Source organism: Pleurodeles waltl, chromosome 8 (genome assembly GCF_031143425.1).
Source record: "Pleurodeles waltl isolate 20211129_DDA chromosome 8, aPleWal1.hap1.20221129, whole genome shotgun sequence".
In the NCBI taxonomy this organism is placed as follows: Eukaryota; Metazoa; Chordata; class Amphibia; order Caudata; family Salamandridae; genus Pleurodeles; species Pleurodeles waltl.
Window position 1 is genome coordinate 1,252,753,674 of NC_090447.1, and position 23,664 is coordinate 1,252,777,337.

At 41.8% G+C, this 23,664-nt stretch overlaps 1 protein-coding gene across 3 annotated transcripts in view; it reads right to left on the reverse strand.

Moving 5' to 3' along the window:
• Nucleotides 1–23,664, reverse strand: part of RXFP2 (relaxin family peptide receptor 2) — a 932,621-nt gene that overhangs the window by 461,530 nt on the left and 447,427 nt on the right. For all 3 annotated transcript variants that reach the window (XM_069205573.1, XM_069205574.1, XM_069205572.1), the window contains exon 3: nucleotides 18,530–18,607. In XM_069205573.1, coding sequence (XP_069061674.1) covers nucleotides 18,530–18,607 — 78 coding nt within the window. The remainder of the gene's footprint in view (nucleotides 1–18,529; nucleotides 18,608–23,664) is intronic.

Here is a 23,664-nt window from a genome sequence, read left to right on the forward strand (position 1 = left end):
TTGATGCTGAACCCTGATGCCTAGCTGAAGAAGACTATCGCTGCTTGCTGATCCAAACTGAGGATAGGTATATTGACTATGATACTGTTTGTCATATCTATTTGCTTTTGTTTCTAGGTACCAACCGCTATTTTGATACAGCCATAGGTAGATGTTTTTCAAAATTTGTGTTGACTAAATTGTTTCGCATAAATCCCAAACATACTATTCTAATCTGATGTTAGTTAGAGTCCTCACTAAAGAAGTTCAATACATGGAATAACATTTGGGGGATGATTCTAACTTTGGCGGGCGGTGGAGGCCGCCCGCCAAAGTTCCCCCAACAGAATAACGCTACGCGGTCAGAAGACCGCCGCGGTTATTCTGTGTTTCCCGCTGGGCTGGCGGGCGACCGCCAGAAGGCCGCCCGCCAGCCCAGCGGGAAACCCCTTCCCACGAGGAAGCCGGCTCTGAATGGAGCCGGCGGAGTGGAAAGGGTGCGACGGGTGCAGTAGCACCCGTCGCGATTTTCAATGTCTGCAATGCAGACACTGAAAATCTTTAAGGGGCCCTCTTGCGAGTCAAAAGGTTCATCGACCTATTCATGTCTCCTTGTAAGTTTACTTATTAAGGTCCAACGCGCTAGCAGCAGCCCCAGAAGACGCGTGCTGCAGGCATGCCGTTGGTGCACCAAACGCATGTCAAAGGCAAGCCTGTCTGCACTACCTGATGCCTGGACTGTGCCAACTGCCAGGAATCCTGGGTCTCTTCTTTACTCCCACTTGCCCGCTGCAGCCACCTATGTTCTCAAGCCCAGCCACTTCTCCCCACGCTGCTGCCTCACTGCATCACATTAGACTGAGGGAGCACAGTCCTGTACTTTCTGCAAGTTTTCATGCACTTACCAACACTTACCGCACCTGCATTTACAACACCTAGCACCCCAAGCTCCGGCACTCACACGGACCGTGAAGATGCAGAGGAAGATTTTCAAATGGCTCCCAATCAGCACCCGAAAAATTGTCATGCATGCCCTGGTCACAAGCAAGCAGGACTATGGGAACACCTGCTGTTCTGGGGTCAACAAAAAAGTTACCAGAAGGCTACAGACCATTTAGAACTCAGCAACCAGAATCACTCTCACCCTCTCAAACTGCCTTATTTAGTACTGTCTGACACACATATAACCTCATGATATATGAGCAGAGTGTTTTTTCAAATGGAGAGCAGTAAACACACATATGTATTTACTAGTGCAGGGTTTCACAATAAGAAAGAAGACTGTGCATGGTTTGCAGTGATGAACAGTAAGAATGGTCTTTAAGTTCCTTTTGATTGAGACTGATCTTCTTTAAACTTTATAACATAATCACAGCATTAACATATTTACTTTATCCTATAGGTTTTTGCTAGGTTTATGGTTATTTTTTTCACACACTCATCTATAATCAAGAAGGGATAGGGAGGGAGGTCTAGGAGCCCTGATGAAAGCTGACCGTTTTTGGCAATACCTTATTTGGCTGAAACATATTGACAGTAGAGGATATGGAACCCATTGTGTTTTAATAGGACATCACAACTTTGAACTTTTAACCATGATAGTTGCGCCCATTGAATAAAACAAATGTCCAGGGTATACCCATAATCATTTTTACTTCAGCCAGATGCCTGCATTTGTCCAGAATATCAATACGTAAGAACTCCACATTTGGCTGAGCACATCCAGGTGGCACTTGCCTACTGGGACACAACAATGATGAAGCTTGCCACTATTTGATGGGTGGGATATCTTCTAACATTCCAATAATCCTGTTGGATAGCTATCAGTTAATAAACAGGAACTTATGGTTCCTGAGCCCTTGCATTTTGTGGTGAAAATGTGTTGTATATGGGAGAATATGCAAAGGCCATTAATTGCTCTCTGTTTTTGCAGAAAACTAATTCCAGACCACTCCCTCAAGCTCTGTCTGTACAGTATCTAAAGACAGAAGTTTCAGTTAGTCCATTTCCAATGTCATCTAAAACACACATCCTAGTGACCACCTTAAGCATTCTGCCCACACACATTTTCTGAATTCTCTTAGATCATTGAGGGTGGAATCAAATCAAGAACCATCCTTTACAGGGTACAAAGGTGCATCTCAGACTTTTCCAGTGAATGCTGAAACATCACCAACCTTCTAGAAAGGCTTTCAATTTGTTTTCAACTGTATTGCATATATCTGTTATATTGTAGGGTCTTCTCACCGCTTGTCAGAGACACTTCTTTGTTTTCTTACAGGTCATTGCCAGCTTGTTGCACCCATCACAGGATGATGGGATGCTTGCTTGAAGAAGTTGTCTCCTCAACCAACTTTTCTTCTTTTCTATGTTATTGCAGCAGATGAGAAGTCAGGAGTGTGCCCATATTCATGTCTTACAGTTCTGTTCCTTAGACAGGAATTAAAAAGCACAAGCTGAGCCCATCACTTTGGGATCCATTGGAAGTTTACTCAGTGTTTAGATGGGATAGTCAATGAGAGCTGGTACCCACACTGTTTTATGAGTTGGCTGCAGCCTTTGGTGCTCCAGTGCCATTGACATTTTTAAAATTCATGGATGCACCAAAAACATCTGCCTCCCTACGTCTCCACACCAGCAACCAAAAAGAACTTTCTATCTGCAATTTTTGCTAGAATGAGCAGTGTTGACACAGCTGTACGACATGAATGGACTGGTAAAAATAGTACATAGGAACGCCAAATAAACAGCAGACTTAAGGGTCACACCGGTAGGTGTGACTTCAATGAGCATGGCCTGCCTAGAAACCAGCTGACCACCTACGGGTACGGGTGACAAAACAGCAACCAAACTATTACATCTAAATTAGTAAAAACAAGGAAAGCACAACAGAACAAACACTAATAAAAGGCAGGGAACTGGGAATACTGAAGGAACTGACCAGAAGGAAAACAACAAAAATGATGGAACGAAGCATGAGTCTGTGCACACAGGTCTGCCACCAGTGATCTGGAACTGACCTCAGACCCTCTGCAACTGAGTCAAGGATCTGCAGTTAGCGGTTGAGTGTTATGAATCTTCTAAGTTTCCAGCTCCTCCAGCCCCCTAGAGCAGGTTGACTGTTTTTTTTCCATTCAAAGTCTTAATACTAACTGACCCCCACTCACAAGTGCCAATTAAAGAGCTGGGATGAGGCCCTGGTTATAGTGAACTTGTCTTGTGAAATGTATTAATGAGAGTGAAGGTGTGAACATACTCAGCCAGCTCACAAAATATTTCTGGTATGTTGTACCCTTTTCAAAGCACCAAATACTGCAATTGGCCCCTGTGGATGGAAGCCACTGATCTCTTTTTCTTCATATTCAGGTGTTCTATTGAACACAATGGGTAAAGGCTTATTAGTGATGTTTTGGCCTGCATGTTTTACAGTAGATATGAGGAAAACCAGATGGATCTACCAATGGACAGCAAGGAAAATTGCACTGCTGTAATTTTCATTTTTTGTGACTAAAAACCCCCTTTATATTTAGGTGTGAATTTTGAAGGGGATCCATAAATCGTAAAATACCTAGCTAAAAAGCTACATCCTACCCCCTTCTGATACTTAGTAGTTGGCTTGCAATGTTTGTCTGCAAAGCACCTCTAAGTTGCCTTGACTTGCAGGTATGTTGTGAGCTGCTTTCTAAGTATTGTGTAGGGAAGGTGAAAAACTGTCACTGAAGGAATAGGGGATTTAGTAGGTGGCGGGTGTAATAAAAACAAATGATACCCATATGAACAAGAAAACAAAGACTGTCCCAGAGAAGAGTGCAAAAAGTTACTGTAAGCACCCTTTGCCAGAGTAATCTAGCAGTACAAGCTTTTTGATGATTCATAAGGAAGCATCTAAGATACTGTTTCAAGGATTGGTTCAGTCTTTGGCCATCAGTTTGTGGCTGATGACTTGTGGACTTATGTTACAACTGTAGGGGTTGAGGTATTTTAATCCTGATGTCCCAGGGCTTGACTTACTACAAGTACACCTTCAGCACATGACTTTCAGTGGTAGCGCAGGTCGAGCAGTCAACGGTTTCTTGGGGGATAGATAGACACATTAGGGTGAACACAGGCTTACAACTCAAAATATGGTCAGCAGCATAAAATGATTAACCAGTCAAATACTTGCTTTAATAAGGAAGGAGTATTTATAGACCATCAGAACATAAAATAAGGCATTCATCAACAATATACACAGTCCTGTGAGGTCAGGGCTCCAGTATTTTAACTGTTGGATTCTTGAATCCAACTCTCCTCTCGCTAGTGGTGGTGGTTATTCCCCATTCGTTATAGGCAACATTCAGGTTAAGCCCCACCAGTAGTCCGAGTCCCAGTAATCCCACTGTAACTCTTATTAAGTCAAGAGTGTTCCAGCACTGAAGCGCTATATGACAGGTAGGATCCCCCAGTGCTGTCTGGTCCATAAGCCAGTCTTACCTGCACCATTAGGACCTTCGTGATTGGTGTCTCCAAGCCCGTCCCTTTCATGTGTGCTGAAGCTGCAGCTACTGTCTCCAGTGAGTTCCTCACATGCGGTCATGCTGGGGAAGTGGTCAGTTATCCTCACATTCCTTACACATGGTCCTGCAGAAGCAGAAGCCGCTGGGTCCTTGACACTCCTCCAATGCTGGTAAGTGTCCTTGGATCTTCCTCAAATAGGGGGGATTCAAAGGTCTTGGTGCTGGACCTCAGTCTGGGCTTGGGCCCACACGGGTCACCAGTGTGGTCTCTTACTCTCAACGTCACTCTCTACCACAACACACTCCTTGAATTTTCCCAGTAGCCCCACCTAGCAAACAAAGTCACCATCCTTACTCTGCACACGGGATATACTCTGATCAGCACGGCAGGAATTTTCATGGCAGCCCGCCTGGCAAACAGCATCACCAACTTCCTTCTGCACATGGACTATGACCCAATCGGGGCTAAAGCCTTTTCCTTCCCACACCTCGCTTCAGAGATCCAATTGATAGGATCTTTCACTGGTCCTCCATTGGAACTTGCTCTCTCCAATGCTCTCCTCTCTCTCACAGGGCACACTGGTCTTGGCAAGCAGACAGGCACTGGTGCTCCAAGGGTAAGTGAGCTTGTATTCTGAGTGTGATGCCCCCCTCATTCAGCTCTGAGACTGGCAGGCCTTAGCTTCCAGTCCTTATCACAGGGAGAAGTCCTGTAGAGTGTCTCTTCATCTTACAGCTCAACTGGCTGCTTAACAGTTGAACATTTTTAGGTCCTCATTCTTCCTCATCTTATACACTATTATCAGACATCAAATGTGATTTAGAGTCTCCGTCTTTGAAGTTTATGTTGGGGGTCTGCTTCCTTTTGAAGGGCTTCTCTTTTGCCCTTCTCTTCCTCCAGAAAGCAGTATTTCATAGCAGGAGCATCACCAAATCTCAAAGATCAAATCAAACAATCAGAGTGACTAGAGGTTCACGCCTTGATGTAGGCAACTGTGATGTTTGTATCAAAAGGGTACACCAGGGCCTCAACCCTACTCTGATTCTTTTAGCAGACCCATATATTTCCTGAGATCACTCCCCGGTGGGAGCCACACTGCTCAGTACAGTTAAAGATGCAGGACCGCCACCCAGGATAGACCCTTCGTACTTTAAGGAGAATGATTTCTGAGAAAAGATACAGGAGGGGGCTAAGCGATATTTCGCTGACAACCTAGGAAGTGTGACCCCGGCAGGTATACTCTGGGATGTCTTTAAGACTGTCATTAGAGGGCAAGCGCAGGCGTTAGTGGGAGGGTTAAGAAAGGAGTTGGTTCTTCAGTGTGAGGCGATGGAGGTGGAGATTCTTAAATTAGAGGCAGAGGCACTAGCGGGGGTGGGTGGAGCCACACCACTGTCATAAGTTGTTACTTAAGCAACAGGAGCTGAGGGACCTAGCAGACAATAAGGCATGCATTTAAACTTTGGCACTCAGCTGCATTTATATGACGTACGAGACAAGGCAAAGAAGCTGTTTGGCTGGTTGGAAAGAAGAGACCGGGGCAGGAACTGGGTGGCTGAGATAAGGGACGAGGCAGGTGGGTGACATACAAACAGGGGACGCCATTGCCGAGGCCTTTGTCACCCACTATGAACAAGTATATTCCTCCATGATGGCCCACACATGCGGATTACATGGAACTCCTTGGAGACCTTCCACTGGTGGAGCTCCGTGCAGGAGACAGGGAGGCGCTGGACCAGGACATAATGGTGGAGGAGGTGCAGGGGGCAATCATGAAGACACGGTCAGGGACGGTGGTGGGCCCTAATGGTCTGCTGATAGAGCTCTACAAGTAAATGGCAAATATTGTAGTGCCGCAGATTTTGGTGATGTTCCAGGTAGCCAGGGTGGAGTGTACATTGCCAATGGATCAAAGACTAGCAACCATTGTAGCATTACATAACGATGGCAAGCCACACATTGAATGCGGCTCATACCAACCCATATCGCTGTTAAACCTTGAGGTTAAGGGGTTAGCTAAAATACTGGTGAATAGGCTTCGGCCGGTAATGAGCTACTTGATCCATTGTGACTAAACAGGTTTTATGGCGCATAGGAACACCAGACTGAATCTGAGGTGCCTCTATGGGATCTGGCATGCAACGGGTGCCCCGGGGGCGGAGGAAGTGCCATTACTAGCACTTGACGTGAAAATGGCGTTTGATAGTATCGAGTGGACATATCTTCGTGCAGTTCTAACTAGACTGGGCTTTGGCCCTCAATTATGTGTATGGGTCAAACTGGTGTACAGTGGCCCACGAGAGCATGTGAGGATCAATGGGATGAGATCCCACTCCGTTGCTTTACACAGAGGCACAAGACAGAACTGTCCTCTGACCCCGTGGTTGGTTGCCCTGCACTGGAGCCGCTGGCCGCCTGGGTGCGACAGAACCCTCTTGTGTGGGGTATTCCAGAAGGGGAATGATGGGAGGCTAGAATATCCCTGCAAGGCGATGATGTCCTCCTATATGTCACTAAACCCCGTCGCTCAATAGATAGATTGCTGCACATCTTTCATCTCTTTGGTATATTTATCAAATAAATTGGGAGAAAACCCAGAGTTTACCCACTAACTGGAGGTGAATTGAGCATGCTGGTGAGATGTATAGCTCTGGTGGTAGTGAAGGGATTTCCCTATTTGTGAATATATGTAACAATAAATCCAGAGGAATTCCTCAAATGGAACCTATATCCACAACTAGATCGCATCCACGAAGATGTGTCGCACTGGCGGAGGCTATTGCTTTTGCTGATGGGTTGAGCTGCCCTTTTTAAAATGAGGCCCCTACCTCAACTACTAAATATGCTCCAAAATACACCTTCAAAGAACTGCCGACCTTCTTTGCTCATGTCAGTAGGGAATTATGTACTCTTAAGTGGGATGGGGGCAGCCCCTGCATAGCTCTCGGGAAGCTACAGAGAGGGGTGTTCGAGGCGAGTCTAGCGGTACCAAACATCCAAGAATACTAGTGGGCGACTCAGCTGGTCCCGGCGAACAAATGGGTATTTGCTGACAGGGAGGAATTGCCTACAGGATGGACCGAGGTGCCATGGGAGAGGGAGGGCACCTCTCAGTGCTTTATATCAAAAAAAGAAAGGGCCTGCTTCTATGCCACACGCAGACAGTGGTGAGAGCGTGGATGGGGGCCACTACATTTTTAGGATGGGAGGGTAGGTTAACAGAAGTGACCCCTCTCTCGACTAGTGACCAACTCAGTGAATTCTGTAGTTAAGGGACTCTGCTGGTGGGGTCTTATAGGTATTCACCATCTGGGGGACATTTGGAGGAATGGGGCACTGATTTCTCTCAAGGACCTGTGGAGGGAATATACAATGGGGGCGGGTTGGTTTTCAATACCTTCAACTGGGACACGTGCTAAAGAAGCATGTACAGGTAGGCAACCAGCTTCCGGCAATGCTGTAATGACCCCCTTGGTATTAATTGTTATGTGGTGAGCAACTGTTTATACCAATAAAAAGAAGATTATTTTTTAAAACAGTTCAGGCCGACCACGCTGGAGTGCAGGCTGGTGACAGGGACCCAGTGAGGTCCACTGAACAAAAGTACCTTAATCCTGGTTGCGTCAATGTTGGGGATGCAGGAAGCAGACTAAAGCAATGCGTCTTTGTCGATCCTGCAGTGGAGGCAATGTGATTCTTTCCATGCAGTAGCAAAGATGCATCAATTTTTTCCAAACAACAGCAGCGATACATTGATTCCAAAATGCGGTGGATCCAAAGGAGATGCGCTGAGGTTTATAGTGCGCTGGAGAGGCAATGCGTCAACTTCGATCCACACAAAGGGGCCAATACACTGATTCTGATCTACTCACCAGTGGTGATGCCCCGGTTCTGATCCATGAAATGGCAGTGATGCGTTGGTTTGGATTGGAGCAGCACTTTATACCCCCTTCCAAGAGACCAGGGCTGGATTATCACTACTTGGTAGGGCAAGCCACACAGTTGGAAGAGTGCAGGTTCTATAGCAGGAGAGTTGGAAGTCCTTTGTGTCCCTGAAACTTCAGAAAACAGGAGGCAAGCCAACAATCCCTTGCAGTCACTTTGGTTGGGGGATGGAAATATGCAGGTCCAATCCTTCTCACTATCAGGCAAGGAGGGCAGGAGGTCAGCACAGCAGAGCAGGAGTCTAGTAGAGCAGCAGTCCAGCAGAGTGGCAGTCCTTGTAGCAGTATAACAGTCTTTCTTCCTGGCAGAGTATTGACAAGTACAGAAGTGTACTGAGTTGGTGGTATCTGAGGTCCAGTACTTATACCCAGTTGTGCCTTTAAAGTGGGGGAGACTTCAAAGGTACAGAGCCCCTGCCTTGTCTGCCCGAGCTCCAGACTGACTACAGGGGATATGCATCCCTCTGTGTGGGGATGGGACACAGCCTATTCAGTTGTGCCAGCTCCTCCCTCCCATGCTGCTCAGGATGGCCCATCAGGCTGTGAATGACCCATAAGTCACACCTAAGCTCTCTTTTTTGTGGCTGTCTACGGGGAATGCACAAAACTCAGCTGTTACCCACCCCAGATATGTATTCAGAGAGAGGCAAAAGGCACCAAATTGTTAAAGTAAGACAATGGCAACTTGGTAAAAGTGGCATTTTTCAGAATTAAAATGTAAAATCTGACTTTACCATAAGATGTGATTTTAAATTGTGATTCCAGAGACTTGGGGGTTCCATCCCTTCCCAGTTGGAAATTAAAATTATAAAATGTAATAAGGTAATCCTAACATTATCCTATGGGAATGATAGGCCTTGCAGTAGTGAAAAATGAATGTAAGAGTTTTTCACTACTAAGACATAGAAAACTTAACAGTACATGTTGTACATTTCAAATACACTGCACCCTGCCCTCAGGCTGTCCAGGGCCTACCTTAGGGATGGCTTTTATGTATTGAAAAGGAAGGTTTGGGCCTAGAAAGAGGGTTAACTTTCAAGGTCAACATGCAGTTTAAAACTGCACACACAGGCTCTTCAATGGCAGACCTGAGAAATGTTTGAATTGCTAGTGAAGTGGATGGCACAGGCCCACTAGTAGCACTTAATTTACAGGCCCAGGGAACAGGTAGTGCACCTTACTTGGGCCTTATACATAAATTATATATGGTAATTGTGGATAATCCAATGTCGCCATGTTTTAAGCAGAAAGCACAGGCACTTCAGTACTGATTAGCAGTGGTAAAGTGCCCCGAGTCCTAAAGCCAACAAAGACAAATTCAGCAAAAAGGGAAGGAGAAAGGCAAAATGTTTGTGGATGTTCCTGCAGAAAGAGCCAGGTCCAACACCTATGTTATGCACTCCTTATAGATTTAACTTTGTGATTATCCTTTCATTCATTAACTGATCCAGTATTACAGATATAAGAGGAAGGTTGTGTTTTTGTTTGATTCATTCAGGCATTCAACTCCTGGTAATTACTCTAAAGTAACAAATCCTCTCCTTCTTTGTTAAATACATGTGTAAATTCCAAGTTAAGAGCTAGTATGCTTCTTTTCTCTTCCTGAGAAGTATTTTTGGGTGGTAGATATTTTTCTCCACTGTAAAATACAATATGGATTGTGTCTTCTGCATGGGGTGCTGAAGGAAATGTTGTTCTCCGTATCTTGAAGCAAAGCAAATCTTGTGATCTTCCCAGTTAATTTGAGGGTTGTGACTTTTTTCCATGCCTATCTGGGTGGCCATTAGTAGAGGAAGGGCTTTTTGGCTCACTGCCCCAGACGTGACTGGTGTTCCATCTTTTTCTTTATTTCTTCTTCTCTGGCTTTTCTTGGCTAGGAATCTGAGCTCGAGTTTTAAAACTGGTATCCATAAAACATTCCAATGCTTCCAAATCTACCAGGGCATATACAGTAATGGAATGAGAGTTGTACTGATGGAACTGTAGATGGGGAAATCTTTGGTGGGCTCATGTGACAGTGAAACCCAGAATAACAAAAACAAGAAAAATATCCTAATGGTGTGTGTCATTATATGACACTTAGGCTATTGGTCTCCACTGCACCCATTGTTCAGCTCGAGTCATTAGAAAACACCTTGAAAAGTGTTCCAATGTCTGATCCACCCATCTAGGGATGGTAGTTTCTTGATATCTTGTGTATTAGTCCCACATCTCACAGTAAAGCCCTCCAAAATTAGGCAATAAACTGGGACGCCCTATTGGTTATTATAACAGGAGTTTTTCCATTCAACCTTACTATTTCCCTCCTGAAGGTTATGGCTAAAGAATGAGTAGTGGGCATCTTACCAAGGAGCATGCAATGCCCAATCTTGGTAAAATGGTCAACTACAACTAGAAATTCAGATGGAGGTAAATCTGTGGAAACAAATCCATGGACAATTGGGCCCAAGGTTGTTGGGGGAAGGGGTAGGAAGTGGATGTCACAGTGCAAAAAATGAACACTGTTTAACAAAGCAGTCTCTGGCCTTTCTTAAGAAATACCACTAAAAGTGACATGTAGACTTTATTCTTCCTCATTCCCGGATGTCTTGTTACAGAGGAATCATGACCTCTCTGTAAAATCTATTGTTGGAGGAGTCAGGGACGCATACTCTGCTTGTGCCATCATAGTTGAATCTTTTCTTTTCTTTCAAGGGGACCTTGTGAAACGAAATGTTTTCCATTCATTTCTGATCATTTTGTGAAAGTTGTTTCACAAATCCGTGATCTGTTGCAAGTAAGTTGGTCTGCGTGGCTATCATGGATGAGGGAGCTGCTGATAGACTGTAGTTCTCTTTGTCCTGTATGTGTTTCCTGGTCTGTAACTGAGATTGAAGTCAAACCTGGAAAAGAACAGAGGCCCTCTGTCAAGGGTTCATGTATTTCTTGCAGTTAAGAACCCTAAATTCTTGTGGTTGGTCCTGATTGTAATCCGGTGATATGCTTCATCAAAATAATGTGTTCAATGGGAGAGGGCTTTCTTTATGGCTAAGAGTTCTATATCATGTATGGTGTAGTCAATTCCAGCAGCTGATAAGGTTCAGGAATAATGTGCCACTGGGTGAATAACACCAGTCATAGAATCCATCTGTGACAGCCTCAAATTTGGGAATTTAAAACATTGGAGTTCTTGTTGGTAAGGTAGGAAGACTCCTGAACCCCTTTTATAGGTTCTCGGTTAAGTATTTTTGAAGAATCTTATCATCCCAAAACCCACCAGACAAAAATCTGCCTCTTCAGTTGAAAACGAACACCTCTAAGCTTGGCCACTAGATAGTACACTGAAGACAGAATCCCATAGGCATAGGTCATTCACTCCTCTGTTACTAAATGCATTGTGTAAATCCTCACATGCTCCAAGTATCTGAGGTGGTTCCTTCTATTTTTGTACAGCACAGCAGTTTAAAGGAAGTACTAACTCTAATCCCTTGCTAGGAAAATGACTGTGATAGCAATCTTATTTTGAAAAATTAATGATCTATTCTTGGCAATCAAAAGAAGGGTAATGTTTTTAAAGCCAACATATACCCATTGCATTGTCAAAACTTGCAGTTCCAATGAGGACAAATTAAGTGGTGTCAAAATGCCCGTTGTTCAAAACCATTCCTAAGTAAGGCGTATCCCAGCAAACTTTCCCCATAACTTAGGTTTTCCTATATCTCCTCATAATAGATCCCAGCACTAATTTTGGACGGTAATGTTTTTCATTGAGTACATGGTTTATTGAGCTCTCTGAAGCACCACAATCAATGAGAAACAAAGCGAAAAGTTATTTTAGCTAGCGAGAATCTGCAGACAGAGTCAGAACTGCTCTTTGCTATATTCTTTACTGATGGAAATGAACTTCAGAATATATCAAGATTTTGCCTCAGGATTACCCTTCGCAGTCCGGCCCTGGAGTTTCCCATTAGGCTTGGGCATTCCCTAACAAAATGCCCTTGCTTCCCACAATAAAGGTGAAGGCCTTCCTTTATTCTCTAATTCTTTTCTACTGTGATTAGCATTCTATGAATGCTCCTCAATTGCATGGCAATGTCTTTCTTACCTTCTCGGAGACTTCCAGGCATCAATTTGTAAAGTGAGATTAATAAGTAAGGCACTAGCTGCTTACTGCTAGGAATGGAAATATACAGGGAATTTCTGTTTTGCTCTGATACGTGGGAAACTTACTTAATTGGTCAAAGAACTTTGAAATGGGGGAACTTTGTATGCGTACCAGCGGCCATTTTTGGTGTAGAAGTAGAGTAGAGCGGTTAGCAATCTAGTACACACCTACACTGGCCAGCTGCTCCCAGCTTGCATATTTAAGCACAGCCATGGCATGGGTGGACTGGCTACTCTTATGGCAATTGGACCTTCTAGAAGCCTTTGTTTTTAACCTGATATTATTTTAAAGAATGACTATTTCTAAAACTTCTTTGCTTTGATTAATTCGTGCTACATGACAAACTTGCTGCTAGGAATGGGAATATAGGGGACATTTCAGTTTTGCTCTGATACAGGGAAACTTGCTTAATTGGTCAAATAACTTCTAGAAGCCTTTATTTTTAACTTGTTATTATTTTAAAGAATGTTTCTATGAATATTTTTAAAACATCTTTGCTTTTATTAATTTGTGCTGCATGACAAGCTTGCTGCTAGGAATTAAAATATAGGGAAAATTCTGTTTTGCTCTGATCAGGGTAAACATGTTTATTTTGTCAAAGATATTTGGAAGGGGGATCTTTGTGTGCGTGTACCTGTGGCCATTTTTGTGTGCCAATAGAGTTGAGCGGTTAGCGCTCTATTACTCACCTACACTGGCCAGCTGCTCCTGGCTTACTTATTTAAGCGTGGCCATAGTGCAGACGCGCAGCAGATATGCGCAGTGGGTGCTCTGCTGGTGTGCTGAAGGTGTGCCTAAGGGAAGCCCGTCTGCATCTGTCTGAGCCGGTCTGCACCCTTCGAGTCCAGGGGCCAGGAACGCTGCCCCCCAGTGTACATGAAGGCTTATTTACTCTACCTCCTCATTATAGGCCCTTCATCCTCCCCCATTCAAAGCTTTTGGCTCTTCACTCAATGTAGCACAAGGACAGGGAAATTGTCTTTACTGCTCTTTTCAAATAACTGACCCCCATGCTAAGCTATCTCATGAGTCTTCTCATGTCCATTCTGCAGACAATTTTAGCCCTTATCCAGCCACAATTATATTGATAAAAAAAACTAACTTGTTAGGTTTTAGCTTTTTAGTTTGAATTGTTGGTCATTGGTTAAACACCAATTGGATATTTTTGAATTTCTGATTGAGTACAGTCCTTATGCCTTGTGTCTTGCAGGAAACATGACTGAATTATAGCTTATGTCAACCCTTCCCTCCCGACTATCGAATTTTTTATATAAATTGTCCAGACAGAAAGGGTGGTCGCATTGCAATTATTTTCAAAAATAGATTTGCCTGTAAAATTGACAAACTTGGCCTGCGAGGCCTTATTTTTTTTCACTTTCCTTGTCAACAAAGTCTACTTCGCCTAGAGCACTAATCTGTCGCCCACCCATTGTAGCCTTGGCAATTGGTGTGCTAATGCAATTGATTGTCTTTCTCCAGCATTCCTCAAATATGCTAATTGTACTATTTTGGGGGATTTAAACATTCATCTAGAAGACAAATCCTGTAACACTACTGCTTCTTTGATTGAAGATTTTAGAGCCATGGACAGCCAGCCGATTAATAACTATCCCACTCACAAAGCTGGACATCTGTTGGATCCAGTTTTTACTAAAGTGCAGAATTTGCATTTCAATTCACCCTTACCTTTGACATGGTCTGACCATTTTGTTGTTCCATTTTCGCTCATAGTAGATATAAGTCCAATGATCAGTAAAAACCACCCAGTTTCCTCTAGGAACAACTGGTCAAAACTGGATTTTCCTTCATGGAATGCTGCATTACAAGCTAAACCCACTCAGCTGTGTAATTTAGTGATGCTAGGTACTTCTACAATTGATCTTTGGTTAAGATCGGCACTGGATGCTGAAATTTCTGTTTCTAATAAAAACATCATTGAATTCTTCCTCCAGCTAAATGGTATAATGATTCTTTATAGAGAGGAAAAACTAATGTAAAAACCTCGAGAGGATGTGGTGCAAAACATATAGTAGAGAGGACAAGGAAAGCTATAAAATTGACTTAAAATCATAGCAAAAAATGTGCTGTGAGGCCATGGGCCTTATTTTATACGAGCAAAATTGACGCAACTCAGAATTGCCCTAAACCCCTTACAAGGTAGTCAAATCCCTTTTGGATCCTGCTAGTATTGTACTGGTCACCCCTCTTTCACAACTGCAGTGGGAGGAAGTAGTGGACTTTTTCATTTAAAAAAAAGGCAGACATTCAGATGGCCTTCCCTGTTGCAGGAGAGGTAAGCAGTAAAAACCGCCTCCTCAAAGGAAACAACACAATGGAGAAGTTTCAGTTTCTAGACATGTTTTCCTTCAAGACCATCATCGCCTCCATTGAAATCAGGGTCCCCATTGGATCCAGTAGTCCTGGGTAAACTCTCCGTTCCAGTATTGAAGCAGTTTACCAATCTACTGAGCTTGTCTTTGTTGGAGGGCATTGTCCCCATAACCTGGAAGATGGATATTACTGACAAAACCTAATCTGGATCTCCTTATCTGGTACAATTATAGACCTATACCTCTGTTACATTCTTGTGAAGGTGTTGGAGAAACATGTGAATCAACAACGCACAGAGTTTATAGAATGTAATAAGTTACTCAACCCCTCACAATCCAGGTTACACTCTGGTCATAGCACTGAATCGGCTGTTCTCAGAGTCATTGATTTTTTGTGTGATATCAATTTGACAACAGTGGAGCTGCTGCACTGATTTTTTTTAGATCTCAGTGCAACATTTGATGCAGTAAATCACAGTACACTTCTACAAAGAATGGAGGGCAGGGGAATACAGGACACTGCCTTAGCCTGACTTAGATCTCTTTTGCAGACCGTACTTTCCAGGTCCACACTAATCAACACAGAAAAAAATCCCACCCTATCTAACCACTTGTCTCAAGTGTGCGCCAGGGCTCTACTTTTAGTCAATTGCTTTTTAAAATGAATATCAGGACACTGGCAGATTTAGTTAAGAACTGTGGACTTACTTTTTTGTCATATGCGAATGATACACAAATTGTTGTATCTCTGTCAGCTAAGGACAATCGCATTTGAGAGAAGCTCTTAATTCCTGCCTCACCCAAGTTCCACTATGGATGTGTACAAACTCCCTAAAACTAAATGGTGATAAGTCTGAGGATTTGCTAGTGGGTAATCCCTCGATTCCCAGGGACTCTCACTTGTGGACTTCAACCTTGGGCAGTTCCCTCAGCTCAGTGGCAGTTGTGAAGAATTTAGCAGTGTGGCTTGACGACAAACTTACTATGAGTCATCAAATTAATAAAGTCTCCACCACATAATTCGGCATCTTAAGGTGGCTAAGGAAGATTCTTTACTGTATCCCTACCTCTGCTCAGAGAACCGTGACCCAGACCTTAGTCATCTCCAGACTGGATTTATGAGAATGTGCTATTTCTGGGTGTGGCAAAAACTGTCCTTAAATGCCTCCAGATTGTTAAAAATGCTGCTGCTCAGCTTCTGATCCATCTTCATAAATTCACCCTACAGCTAGTATGCTCAGGACCTTACAGTGGTTACCCACTGAGTGTCGTGTGCATTTGGAGGTGTTGTGCTATATGCACAAATGCCTTTCAAATTCTGTACTAGCTTATCTTAGAGCCTTGGTGTCCCTGCATGCCCCCACACGCTCGTTGCTCTTAAGTCAAATGAGGTTGGCTGACATTACGAGAATGAGGTAATCCCACCAATGAGATTGTGCGTTCTTTTTCCTTGGCCCAAGACTCTGGAAAGATCTCCCTCCTAGACTGAGGCAGTGTCAGTCACTTTCTTTGTTTTGTAAATCTTCAAAGACGTGACTGTTTCAATTGTCTGAATCTTACTAATCCTAGTCTTTCTTAGACGGTTCCAGAGCTTGATCCATCTTTCTGTATTTGATCTTGGCACTGGGAAAGCGTTAGGTAGCCCTGCGCTTTACAAATCATACATAACATTAAAAATAGTAGCAGCTGGACTATTGACCACTAAAGAAATGCCATCCTTCAAACCCTCATAGAGGTCCTTGGTTGAAGGCTGGAGCTATAGACTCATCAGTCGAGGCAATTTCTGCAATTATTTGTTGGAAACGCCTAATATAGGATACCAGACTCTCCTTGCCTTATTTAACATTGAATACAGCAGCATGAGTAAAGTTTACATTTGTGTTCTACCAAAAATAACAATAAACTGTTTTACGAATGTTCCAAAACTCAATAACCTAGTGCTTTGAAATTAATGTAGTCACCCAGACTAAAGTGTCTTTGCTAAAGCAGTATACCATAAAAGTCACCATAGCCCAATCAGCTGCAAATTGTTGAGGTTTTGCAAATGCCATTAAGTATAAATGTTTGGAAGCAATACAGATCTCTAGTGAACAGTTCAGGTGGTGCTAAACCTGAGGACACTTAAGACACCTCCCTCAAATAACTCATTAGTAAATTACCCCCTCCTGCATCAGAGGTGGTATTGATTATAAGGGCACCAGCGGGTGCCTCCTCCTCCTCTTGATGTACTAGGAGGGTTTATGACCTGATTCAGTTTTTTTTGCTGCAATGCGCAATCTTGATGAGCATCTTCAAGATCGTCTTGGATCCTACTATTCCTGTATGCCATTGCTTACAGGGGATTGGCTTCAGTCTCCATATTGTGGGATCTGGAAATCTGTCATGAACACAGCAATTCAAGTGTGTTGATTTTGAGGCCAACCTTTCTCTCTTCCTCTAGGAGTCGACGCAATCCATTATCCTAGATCAAGGATGTCAATGAAGACCCAGACCAAGGAGAAAAGGGACTAAGGAGAGAAAGAGAGAGAGAGAGAGAGAGAGAGAGAGAGATAGAGAGAGAGACACACACTGCAGGCTGGCATTTAGAAAACCGGGACTGAATGCCATGATTAAACTATTAATGTCAAGGTATGTACCTAGTGCAAGCAGATGAGATGCTATAACTTGCTCCCGAAGTACTAAGAATCCCACTCCGCTGGCTAGGCTGAAATACTAATACTGCACTGGGATGGAGAAGGTCAGGACAAGGAGATAAATTGGCAAGATACAGTGGTGTAACATTAGCCCGAACAGCCTGTGTAGTGTGTGCATGTGTGTGAGGTGGGGCTGAGCTCCAGGTGGTCGCCTCAGCACAGTATACTGACCATGTACTGGGTGGCACTGTGCAGGGGCGGCGTGGCCCTGGCTGGGTTTGGGTAAGCGGCCTCCTCCATGTACTTTGCAGGGGGGCCCCCTCAAGTTTTGTTATGCCACTAGCAACAGGGTACCAAAAGAAGCGACCACAAAAAGCAGATAAAGAACTAAGTGACAGAGGAGAACAGACAAGGGAGAAAACCAGAAAGGTAAAGAGATGGGACAGGACAAGTCTGAATTAAAGTGAACAGCAAAGAGTAACAGCAACCATTGTTGCCAGACAAGGAGACTCTATAAAGGTGAGGTCTAAAATCTGATTTGCCACTACTTACTCAGAAGTATACCTGCTTGATTTTGTTCAATAATGGCTGGGCTGTGCATTTAAGCCTGGGAAATTTAGTTTGATGGGAATGAGTGTGTAGTTTTCATTGTCCTGTGTGCCATCTCTTTCACAGTTCTAGTCTTCTGAGTCCTAATAAGTCTTGCAGCATGTGCAACTAGTGCTGGGTGAATGGGGGTAGGATCCTGTGTATGGCTAAACCGTACCCTTCACTACTACTCACTGTGCAGGACACCACAGTTTCTTATCCTAAATACTCACCCTTAAACATGGGACACACTTATGTACATTTATTATACATTTGTATATTACACTCATTAGGAAGGCATTGTGTCTGTATAGAGTCCACAAGATGCATATTATGTAAACCTTAAAAACAAAACTGATACTGATTTGGTAGGTACTAAAATCACATTGTCATTTTAATTTAGTGATCACCTACAGCATTCCTGTGGATCATCCAGCTGCAGAGGTTTTCCATGTACTGATTCAAATATATTGGCCCATCCTGTATTATCTCCTGTAGAAAAAAAATCAAAAGACAGCAGAATTTAGTGGTATCTATATAAAATGTGTGAGATTGAAAACTCTCTAGAAAGCTTTGCATTTTATTATCTTATTACATGTATCATCTGACTTGTCATGACATGCAAATAGTTCATATGGTTTGACGTGGTCAGAGTTAATGTTGCTGTGACAATACCCAGCAACTGTTTTGTCATAAGTTCTGAATACTCTCAATATGCTCCAACAAGAAAGAAGAGCAGCCACCCAAACACCCTTCAGATGCAGGCAATGCCTCAAAAGTCACTGTTCACTCCTGTGGTTACAATCAAGGAGCACGCATTGAGTCTGGCATGAAGTGGTTCATATTACCCTACAGCTTGAAAGTACAGCTTGGAAAGTACTCAGACTGTGTGATTACTGTAGTGCCAATGCTAAATCTTGCAGACATTCTGAAACAAAGGTAAGGTGTTTGATTCGCTTCCTCTCTGGCTGGCATGTCTAACTAGGATTTTGGGAAAGTGTATATCACAAATGCTTTATGGTAAATGGGTAACCTACTTCATGTATGTTAATTGTCAGTTTTGATTAATGCACATCTATGTGGTGTTTTTCTCTGGACAATTCACATATGTAAACCTGCACTTGATGCAGCTCTGTGGGCCAATAATGGAAATGACCTTGAATTAAATATAATTAAGATACACACTTACTCATAATAGGTTTGTCTAAATCTTTGTAATTATTCACCTGTGGTTACTTGAGAACTTTGACCAGGTTGTTTGACTACAGAATGCCAATGGTATTTTGTAAATTATAGTCACATGTATTTATATTATATATATATTGTAGATGTTTGTCTAACCCTGAGGAAGTCTAGGAGAGAAAGACTGACCTATCACATGGTGTGGTGGCTAAACAGATCAAAAAGAAATAAAAGGAACAGTGCATGAACTCTTCATGCAAGACTTGATGTAAAATTTGCACTTGTAAATGTGTAATGTGTGTTCCTTGATTATGCTCACAGGAATGAACATAGAGGTATAGCATATCTGTTAATTTGCAATAATTTATTACAGATGACTAATAATGTCACTGGGCACCTTTCGTACACAGTAGCTTCTTTTACAAAATGTAAAAGAAGCTGAAGCATAATAGCTGAAGCACTCTCCATGTGTATTAGGTATTAGGCACTCTGTTCACACAGTCTGGAACAGAAATGGTGCTCAGAGTCTCATGCACCAACGTTTCTGCAAAAACACATCAATAAGTCTTTACAAAACATATCTCACAAATTAGGAAGGTGAATAGAGGAGGATCAGAGAGATGGGAGGCTGCTTGTAGTTCGCTGGGCAAAAACAACATAAATATAACTAATATTGCAGCAAAACTCCCCCTTCTCTAGATGTGTTGCATTCACAAGAATATTAGGAGCAAGAGATAGAGAATGTCTGTCACAAAGTTATTGTATAAATGTTTAGGTAAGGGTGCATGAAAGGGCCCTGTTAAAAGATCACACAGCCAAATAGAATAAAATATTTACTAACTCTACATAAAGAATAATATTTTGAATTACAATAAACTTTCACACTGAGGGTACCTTATCCTACGTTTAATACTTGGAACCCATAGGAACAATATAAACACGAGTGCATTTTTTTAATTACAGTCTAATTGTAATCTCACTTGTAAACAAATGAATAAAAGAATTACTCCCATGTAATAGGTAATTTGTGTCCTCACAAAGCCCGTTATCAGAGCCAGCAACTGAGTGAGAGGTTGGTCACTGAGCTGAATAGAACAGCTGTTTATACAATGAAAGAGATATATACATCTTCAACTCTTTCTTCTGAACTAGTCTGCCCCGAAAATTGACAGTCCATACTGATAAAAGGCAAATTTTAATAATTGCATTGAGATGGTTAGAAGCTATCTGCATGTTCCCACACAACCAAAACTTCAGCATCATTTGAAAGTAGCTTATAATAAATCTCACTATATGACTAGTAAAATGTTGTATTGTATTCAGTTGTTGCTATTAGAGCTGTTTATTTTTCCTTTGTGTTTTTTTTTTTTTTTCTGTTTTTGTTAACAAATGTGGTTTTTAATTTGTATGCACAGTCACAAATTCCAATGCATAAAGTAATACAATACATATTATATTTCAGCCGATACTGTTAGCTGTGGTGTTTTTATTGTATTGTTGTGTTTTGTATGCTAGGTTGTTGTCTGTTGTGTTGCGGTATGTTGTTGTATGCTATTATTGAGTTCTGTTATGTGAATCTGCATTTTGTTCTATTGTGTTGTTAGGGTGTTGGGTTTTGTACTGCAGTATATTGTACTTTTGTGTTGCTCTGCTGTTTTATAATGGTGTATTGTTTTTAAATTGTGTTGTACAGTGGCTGTATAGTTTATGTGTTATATTGGTTTGTCGTCTCCTGTCATGTTTGTTTTGTTGTGTTGTGTGCTGTTGTGTCCTATTGTGCTATTTTTGGGCCATGTTATTTTCCACAAGACATTTCATTCATAACAGTTCTAGTGAAAAATAACTGTTACACTGCCATGGGTGGTAACATATTGATGCTCCAGTCCTACCATGTTTGTGGACCTCATTCCACCCAAACCTATGGCATAGATCATGCCTTAAGCTAGCACTTCCCATGCTCAAACAAATTAAAAGAAGGTTGGGCTATGGATGATGGTGGGATCATGTTTTGATAACAAATAAAATAAATACATCTTCGCATATATCATACAGATATGGCAAGTTCATGACTTTATTGATGAACTCAGCTTTTGGTTGTCCATAATCACTATATTGTCCAGTATGGGATGATATATCTCATTTATGATACAATGAATATGAATCATACAAATGGACCGTGAAATAAAGCATAAGCATTTGCAAGGTTTTACTCTTCCATTAGTAATAAATCAATGTGTGTTCTAATGCCCTGTTTCTTTTCAAAGTTCTTGGTTAATAAGGAGTCATGTTATAAAATGATGTCTGAATTGTGTTTTTCAACTTTCATAAACACAGTGGAAAATCAATTATCCATGTATGTGACTAATGCATAAAATACAAATGAGTGTTCAACCCATAGATTATAGAAAATTACATTATAGAAAATTACTTGTAATCTACCTGTACAATTTCGGTGCCAAGGCTGCTTGCCTCATTTAATATCCAGGAGTTTTTTCTTATGAATGAAATTTGCCCTGAACTTTATTTTATTATGAAGTCAGCAATAGCCATATTATTTCATTTTTCTGCATGCCAGTAGCTATGATTCAGGCATAGCACCTGCTCTGGCCAGCCAGTTTTCCGAATGTACAAACATTTTATATAGCACTTAACATAGATGTTTTGACATATCTAAACATTGTAAAAATGTGTAACACAATCCAACAGACTTTACTTCATCAATCTCAAAGGGATAAAAAGCTAACCGTCTCAGAAAAAGAGCTGATGATCTACAGATCACAGCAGTTTTCAGATAGGAGTCCTGAAGCCTTCGGTCACATTGATGGACCATAAAATCGAGCCTTTGTAAAGAATTTATATCTGTGAAAATAATTAGTATAACAAAAACTGCTAGAAAATAACACTTGGATTATACCCTACACTGAGTTCACAATAACGTTATGAAGAGTAGTTACCACCATAGATTGTGCTGGCAACTGTTTGCAGCACATACACAGAAATAGTTTATGTTAATACTTATACATCTACACCTATGTGTTGGTGTATGTTAAAGGTTGTAGATTTGCTAGTTTTGTGTGACTCAAGCCCTGTGTTGTGAAAAACATTTGGCCATTTTGCAACATATAGCACAGTTCCTCTTTTGATCTACAGTTGCATGTATGCAATCACTTTGTAGGAAATGATAAGAGAAATAATAAGTACCTACAAATGTATGCGTTGCCTGAAACAAGACAAAATAAAATTCAAATACATGAGTGTGAAAAAAGTGTTTACCTGTAATTCACAATAAATCACAATAGTAATACCAAATTGAACAAAACAGAAAAACTACACAAATAATGTTATGGCTTTAAAATATATGTTAAGGGCATGTGAAGTTAAAAGTTTTTTCTTCAAAATATGCTTTGTGGAAATAACCTCACAAATGCTGCTTTTAATAAGAGAATGTCCTCAAAGAATGTGTCTGAGAAAATAATTCCTTGAAAATCCCTGGAGAATGGTTTGCAAGAACTGTAATGGACATGCAAGGTTTTGAAAGTTTACAAAACTTGGCAACCTCTACAAATGTAGACATTTTTAAATCTTGCAAAACTATCCTACCAAATATTTCACCCACCCTTAGTGTAGATATGAAATCAGTTTATCTCTATGTGCATGCATAACTCCAAATACACCTGAATTTCAAAGGTGTAGTTCTAAGAAATGCATGACATTACCGAAGACAATAACCAATAATGTGTTGTACAAATTTTAAAACACGAAAAGAGCTTGTTTAGATGCTAAAGTCTTAGGTTCTGAAAAGGAGCCATTGTTCTATTAAAATAGGTCAATTTCTGGAGTTCAAAATACCCTGAATTCTAAGTAATATCTAGACAAAATCATTTTTGCATGTTTACCAAAGATAAAATGCATCAAAGTGAGAGAGGTAAGCATTGCATTACTCCGCTGGTTAAGGTGTGCTTTAATAATGTTCAAGTTCAAAATAAGGTCAGCGTTTCCACACCCAGTGACTTTTCCTGGTGAGAAGTGGAATTCTAATGATCTGTCAAAGTAATGTGCTCTCCCCTCCTGTGCCCTCAATGTGTTACCTGGTGGTACTGTGCAGCTCATTAAGCCAGGCTGCCACTGATGCTTCTCAAAACTATTAACAGCAGGTTCATTGTACAGCAGACAGTATAAGCCTAGTGAACCTAGTCCTGTTTCACTGGAGTTATGAGCTCTGGGATGCAGGATATTTTCTCCCCTACAAGCTTTAAATTATAATCAGCACACACCCAATAACTCTAGAGCCTTCTGACAGCTGTTGGCTACAATTCATATCTCTTTAATAAAACAAAACTGTCTCTTTAATATTAATTTGGAGATTA